General features: G+C 36.9%; 1 protein-coding gene across 4 annotated transcripts in view; it reads left to right on the plus strand.

Moving 5' to 3' along the window:
* GRM5 (glutamate metabotropic receptor 5) overlaps positions 1 to 7,849 on the plus strand; it is a 282,787-nt gene that overhangs the window by 224,407 nt on the left and 50,531 nt on the right. For all 4 annotated transcript variants that reach the window (XM_035329190.1, XM_035329208.1, XM_035329196.1 and 1 more), the window contains one exon: positions 5,039 to 5,285. In XM_035329190.1, coding sequence (XP_035185081.1) covers positions 5,039 to 5,285 — 247 coding nt within the window. The remainder of the gene's footprint in view (positions 1 to 5,038; positions 5,286 to 7,849) is intronic.

Here is a 7,849-nt window from a genome sequence, read left to right on the forward strand (position 1 = left end):
CCTGCCCAGTGCCCTGTACCTCCCAGGTTCACCATATCAAGGTGCCTCAACAACTCTGAACTGCTCACACCGAAGCTTGCCTTCACTGAGTAGCACTGTGTGTCATTGCCCTGCATTTATCCTCCCTTGTGATTTTATTGGTTCAGCATCCTAAACTGGGTCTCTCCCAGCAGTGTGGGCAGAAAAAGTGCAGGCTGTGATGCTCTGGATGTATACAACTCGTAAAACCACTCTTCACCTTTGGTGAAGTCACAGTCCTGTGATAAACCTAGGGACAGATACAGATACATTTAGGAATGTGGAATGCATATTTACATGGGGAAAAAAGAAAAAAAAAATATTAGCCACACATTCCAAAGGCAACAAATTCTTAAGTAGGTGTTTTAATTCATTTACCCCTATTGGAAAGGCTCCCCTGAATCTTGTATGTTATTTGATTACATAACAAGAGATTTCTAAATGATATATATATATATATATATTTTACATATATTTTTTTTTTTTTTTTTTTTTTTTTTTTTTTTTTAATAAATCAAGGATAATTTTACTTTTCAGAGACAGTACAGTAGCCCCTAAAAACTCCAACCAGTAATAAGCACCATTGCATTAGGCACAGCAGAGGCAGAAGATGATAAGAGGCAGTCCTCTTCCTGAGGAATATTCAGTCTAAGGAAAAATGGCAAATGAAATGTAGTAGAAAAGAAATACTGGATGGGAAACTGAAGGACGGGTGGGTTGTCTGATTTGACAAAGAAGGCACAGGGTGTGTCTCCATAGTATTTTTTAGACAGAAATGGCTGTGTGACTTCGGATCCAGAATCCAAATCCTCATGATCTTACAGCTTCGAAAATAATAGGATAAGCCCTTATTTACTTCCAAAATGTCTTGGGCAAGAAAGACTAAGGAATAAACAGAAATCTGCTCATGTGCATTAACCACTGAGATTTTTTTTTATTATTATTAATTTTTTTTCTCAGATAATTCCTCCAAATTTGGTCATTCTGTTTTACAAATGTTATCCCAGTTTCTTCATTAAGGTTCAGTATGATTTGATTCACTCTGCATTCTTCCACTGCCTTGTACCTCCTAATTGCAGGAGGCGGGATTTTTTATTTCTGCAGTAAATATCATGACACAGAGTTAATATTTATTGGTTCTAATGTACTGCAGTACATATCACTTTCTATAATCCTATAGACATAATCACCAAGTTTAGCACAGACTCATAAATAACTTGATATTATTTCAAACGATATTTATGGGAAGGTAAGCTACATCTCAAAAAAATAAAATAAAATTCCCACCTCAGCCACAGAATAGGTACTTCAGCCTGTCAAAACTGGGATAGGTATTCACTGGAGACCTACTTTGTCTTTGTACCTAGCCCATTCACTTGCTGCCTCTGTGCCTCCTGCTCCTGGGAGAGATGCTGAGTCTGTTCTCAAATGCTGGGAGCCAAATGGGATTCATAGCTTGGGGGAATTTTGCTCCAAACTGTCGCTAGACTTGTTGTATGTTTTGAATGCCCACCTGTAGCTGTGGTACATCAGGTGCTCTCCTGGAGCACTTCATCCAGTTTAGTTTAATTTGAAAGAAATTCTGTACACTTCTCTGAGACTGTGACACTCAATGCAAATGAAAGCAGAGTGAGCACAAATGATTTGGAGATTGGCTTTGAAAGCCCACTCCTGAACTGAACTAAAACATTCACCTGGATATGGCCTGTTTGTCTGTCCATGCCTAAGTTTAGTGGCATTACATTAGCTTTTCACAGGCCATAGGAAAGCAAAAATTTTTAATAATTTCCTTCTTTACAAATTTGTCTCATATGGGAATGTACAAGACAGAAAAATAATAATAATAATAATAATAAATAAAGATCTTTTATAGAAATAGAATTTGTTTTGACTGTGATAAAAAAGTTCTGCAATGGGTATTAAGAGCAAGCATATGAGTTCCAGTGGGTGGATATTTATTCCCTGTCCTCTTATTCTTAGGAACTCCTCAACTTCTATTAGAATTTTACATTTTTCTTGATTAAAAGTTTAATCAGTGCAGTCAATTCTGTTGAACATCACTAGCGTCATCATCATTAAATTCATCAGTGCCACCTCTCAATCTCATGATGACCCTGCATCAAGAAAGGCTCTTGACTGAAGATAGCACTCATCAATAAATTTAAGAGTGAGTTCCAGTGGAGACAGTGGAAAATAACACTTAAGTGAACAGTGTATTTAAGGCTACCTAAATCATACTTTCTGTAGAGATAGACTTAATTTTTATTTATTTATTTATTTTGCTGTCTGAGAGACCAGCTCCTAACTTGTGTATTCAGACTTGTCTTAAAACCACTAATAGGATCACTGATGTCAGTAGGGTTATGCTTCTAGTCTGACATGCTTAAATACTTTGTGAAGTGGGTGTTGAAAATCACTTTCAGACTTAATTTTTGTCATTGCTGCTGTTGTTAATATTGGCATTTTTGAAGACTCTATTATGGTACATTAAAAGGAAAAAAAAATCATTTTGCCTCATTTTTTGAGATGTTCACCTTAACTACAGAGTGCTGAGGTCATGTAAACTGGAAGTCAGACATGGCAGGTTGGATATGCCCCTATGTAGAAAAGTGGGCCAGATAACATCTCAGTAAAATGTTCTGCAGCTGCAGGAAGTATATTAAAATTCTTTAAAACAGCTAATTCCCTCACAACTCCATTGACAACTGCTAGCAGCCTCTACGAAGAGCTAAGCAGCCTCATTACAAATTATCAGGTGAACTGAATGAGATTCAATGTTTAAAGAAGTCAGAATAATAATTCAATAAAATTGAAGCACAAAGCCCAGTGGAGAGTGCTACTGTAAAAAAATAGTTATTAAATTTTAAGCAATCATATGCAATAAAACAGCTGAAATATTGTTTCATAATAAATACTATTGCTGATGCAAATCTGATTCATTCGAATGGCTACTATAATTAACTGCATGGTTTGTGAGCTGTTAATTTTGAGGGTGAATAATTGGTTAAAACAAGTTTTGTGTATTGCAATGTAATATGCTTGTTTAATTTTCCACTTAATTTCAATTAATAGAGGTTTTACATGTACTTCACCATTGCAGTTTTTATGCCTATTATTTTTAATCAGGAAAAAGCAATACCTTGGTAGAACAGATGAAACAAGCAACACTGCATGTTGTTTCCAAGTTTTAATTCTATTACAGATACTTCAAGCTCATATCACTTAACTATCTGAAATGTTAATAACTGCTCCTGAGGCTGACTAGTACTGGAACTGGGAGTGCCAGTTCCAGCGTGAAGTAGAAGGAGAGAAGGGACCTCTCAGTCCAATCCTTCACTTACTGAACTCTACACAATGATTTTCAATGCAAAGTATTGCATTGTAGTAACAAAGTATCTTTGTTACTACTCCTGATGTTTTCAGTACTCCAATTTTTTTTTCAGTAATTAGAACTGCATAGTGATGTTATTATTCACCATCAAAATGTAGGTGCACATAGTATATGATGGTATCAGGCACTTGCTGGAGAGCCTTGTTCATATGCACAGACTAAGCACTATATCTAGTGCCTAGACGTCAGATCAGATGCTTGTCTTTGGGGTGGATAATGGTACAGTAGATGTTGTATATTAGTCTTCATTTCTTTCAATAAACAATTGTCTGTACATCATCTTCCCATCGCATATCTTTCTTCTCACATTGTGCAGCTCCTGCAGCTCACATGGGCATGTGTAAGCTCCATCCCTGCTGCTTGCCAGTGCCTCTTCGGGAGGGAAACTCATACAGTGGACAGAGAGGGTTATTTGCATTCCCTTTGCTCCTGGCTGCCCACACACAGGGCTCCCTGGGGACAGCTGCTCAACTGATAAAAGAAGAGCAAATATTCTAAAACGGACACTGAAGACCTCTTTGCATGTCCTCCCTCCAGAGCCAAATCTTTCCAGGTGCCTGACAAATTCCCAGCACCATTGATGAAGTTGTTTTGTCTCTGACTCTTGTCCACACCCCCGTGTTAAAGATCTGGTGGCTGAAGTGTAGCTGGCAGCTTTGCTGATGACATGTGAGACAGAAAACCTCCAGACTACTCTTCCTTATCTGGGCTGGTGCTGCCAACAGGGTGAATACGTCATTAATAACACTGCACTTGCACAACACAGCACAAAAAAAAAAAAAAAAAAAAAAAAAAAGCCCTTCAGGGTGCTGCTGAAAGGATTTTTTATTGTACATCTTACAGAAGCTTAAGCAGGAAATAGAAATCCAGGCATTATATATTAAAAGCCAAAAAAGTATGATTACCAATTCTGTCTTAAGCAGACAGTAATACTCTCACTTAAGAGTCATTAACTAGGCACATCATCAAACTCTTCATGGACATTTTAATGCATTCATCTACATTGCATCGTTATCCTCACTTTGCAAATGGAAAGGGGCAAAGGACATAGAGATAGGAGAGTTAGCAGTCTGGCAATTTTTTGATACAGTAAAAAAATTGTGCCAGGTCACTCAGTTAACACAGGATCGGTTCCCATGTCTCTGAGTCTCTGAAATAAAAGTGTTGTCTTCAAGGCCGCTACTGGATATAACCCATGTTAGCATTTCCACCTCCAGTATTCACAAAAAGATTTCTGAGGCTTTAGAGAGATTTCTGAAGTCCGGGAGAAGTTCCTGGAGTCACAGAAGCTTTATGTTATAGTTAGTGACAGGCACTTTGAAAAAAACATGTGTGAGCTGTGGAGTTACACAGAGAAAGGCATCAGCTGGATAGTAAAACATATAAAGGGAACCTGTTTGTTAGTTCCTTTTTTCCTCTTTTTTTTATTTTTTATTTTTTTTATTATTATTTTTTAAAAACATGGTCAGTGCGTGTACTGAGAACAGCATCCACTATGAGCTGCTTAAGAAGACTTTTTTTTTTTTTCTTTTTTTTTTCCCACTATGAATAACATCAACAGATGTCTAAGGAGTTGATTGTATTTCAGCCTTGTGCACTAGACACCTGCTTTCTGATGTTCCCCAACAGGCCAGATGACTCTGAGGACGCAGCACGTTCAGGACTCCAAGATGGGCTTTGTAATCAATGCGATATACTCGATGGCGTATGGCCTCCACAACATGCAGCTGTCGCTGTGTCCGGGCTATGTAGGCCTCTGCGATGCCATGAAGCCCATTGATGGCCGGAAGCTCCTGGAGTCCCTCATGAAGACCAACTTTACGGGGGTCTCTGGGGACATGATCTTGTTTGATGAGAATGGCGACTCTCCGGGGAGGTAATGTTAACATCTGTCAAACTACTTAAATACCAGACATTCTAACTGTGCAAAGTAGATGCATTCACACTTGACATCAGAACTAAGATCTCACACTTTATTTTTCATATTTTCATACTTTCTGAGCTTATTTTTCCAAAATAACTCTTTTCATTAATAAGTAATTTTAATGATATCTAAATTATGGTTAGAGAAAAGAGAAGTTTTCAGGTACACAGTCTTCCTGTGTGAACAATAAACCACAAGACCTTCAATTTTATGTTCATATACCATGATGTCCATCATAGCATTACCCTCTCTCTCTTTGAGTATTTAAAAACATGTGTTCAAGAGTTAAGCAGTCATTATTTGAATAATCACCTGGATATAGTTTCCTTATTAAGAAATCTAAACTATAAAATAGTTGTCTAGATTTATCTGGGATTTTTTTCCCATCTGAATAATTAAAAACTACTTCATTACCTTCCAAATAAAGTTGTAATAAACACTTGCGTAGCAGACTAAGCTATTATTTCATATTGCGCTGATATATACTAAACTGAATTTAAACAAAGCTCATTTTGTTGATAATTTAAATATCTGAGAGTTTTGTTTGTTTGTTTGTTTATGACATACATGCAGTGTCCATATAGAAGTACACAATCAGAAGAGTAATGAGATTTTTTCACTAGGTTTCTGCCTACTGAACTGTCAGAAGATGAACAGCAAGTGTGACAACATTCAAAGTATATTTATTTATCCTTACAGTTCAGTGGATTGATTCCTGCCTCATTCACTACATTTATTCCAGTTTGATTGAAGCAGCCCTTTCTGTCTGCATTATTGGGAAGTTTTTAAATATCTGTGTGACGACACAATGTAAACAGATGACTAGAGGGAAAACTGTTCATCCTGTGCATTCATTATTTAAATTCTATATTCTCCCAGTAATGTGAATTAAGAAAAAATCATTAACTCCAGTGTAATGTGTGGTGGTAAAAGGAAATTCTATTTGTCACAATATTGCAATATTCAAAAGTTTTGTGCATTTTTTTTTTTCTCATTTTATTTGAAAAACTGTAATGTCAGCATTCTCCCCAAAAGACAGCAGGCCAGACACCTACAAAACAGTCTGCTTTAACCAGTTATCTGGAGACACATATTTCAGAAATCTTCATACTCAGACTCTAAGGAACTGGCAGGAGAACTCAAACACAAACTGGCAGGAATACAGAAAAAATGTGGATGGAAATTTATTTTCAGCACTGTTTTGGTGAGCAAGGCTGTCTTCCATTAAACATTTCTATTTTTACAAATAGCTGAATTCTGAAGAAAAGTGCTCAGTCTGGATTTTTCTGACATAATCTTTTAAAAAGACTTTTCTTTAAAGATTCCAATTTGAATTTAATAATGTTTGGATGCAGTGGATTACATCCTACCTTATTCCCTCTCTCTTTTTCACTCATTTCTTGCAGAAAGACTGAAGACTTCAGCAAACAAATGACATGTAACACCATGCACCAATGACAACATCTACATTTTTCAGAGACCTTTATCTTTACCTTTTCCTCATGTAGGGATGCTTAACAATAATGTTTTAATTCCATTTGTTGCAAGGAATTTAACTGTTTTTTTTTTTTTTTTTTTTTTTTGTCTCTTTATAATTAATATTAAATTCTAGGGAACAAGATGAAGGAATTATATTGTGTGCAGTTATTTGCTCAAGGCACTGTAGAGCATCAGTGTTTCACTGTAGAGCATGGGTCCTCCATGTGCGTGAGATACAGTAGTGCTCTGTCTACTGAAACTAATTACATGTGTGAGGGGAAAAAATGTGCTCAGAACTTGGTCATTTTAGAAACATGGGTCTTTGTTCCCTCTACTAAAACTGTCATGTGATTAAATCCAGATGATGTGCTTAAATTAGCCAACATTGAGTAAAAATTTACTGTCTAGTGTTTAAGAAGGGTTAGTAGGAAGCACCATCTTTAATTCCCATTTTTTTAGTAGTTTCTAGTCATTTGAGCACTGTCAAATACTATGTGCAGTAGCTGGGAGAGGGTGCAGTTGGACTGGAATGACTCATGTACCCTGTTCGCATCTTCACTTTGTTAAGCAGAAATTTAAATCCTCACAGCTGTATTGTGGTGGTGGTGTTAAGCAGGGAAACACAACATAAAAGGCCTTTCTGACCTAGATAGTTCGGGATTTCAATGTATAGCAAAAGGGTTTTGATACTATACATCAGATGATTAATCTCACAAGATGCTTCCAGTCCTGGCCCTATTCCAAAATCCTTTATCTATATGCTGAGTTTAAGAAGATAGATAGTCTGGTGGAGACCTTGCTTTAGGAGGGATAGAAGGCATGGATAATAATAATAATAATAAAGCAACATCTATGATTTCTTGGGGAAATAACAGCTAACTGTAACTACTATAGAAACTCCAAAGAAAAAATTGAAAAGGGAAGGGAAGGGAAGGGAAGGGAAGGGAAGGGAAGGGAAGGGAAGGGAAGGGAAGGGAAGGGAAGGGAAGAGAAGGGAAGGGAAGAGAAGAGAAGAGAAGAGAAGAGAAGAGAAGAGA

Source organism: Oxyura jamaicensis, chromosome 1, assembly GCF_011077185.1.
Source record: "Oxyura jamaicensis isolate SHBP4307 breed ruddy duck chromosome 1, BPBGC_Ojam_1.0, whole genome shotgun sequence".
NCBI classification, from domain to species: domain Eukaryota; kingdom Metazoa; phylum Chordata; class Aves; order Anseriformes; family Anatidae; genus Oxyura; species Oxyura jamaicensis.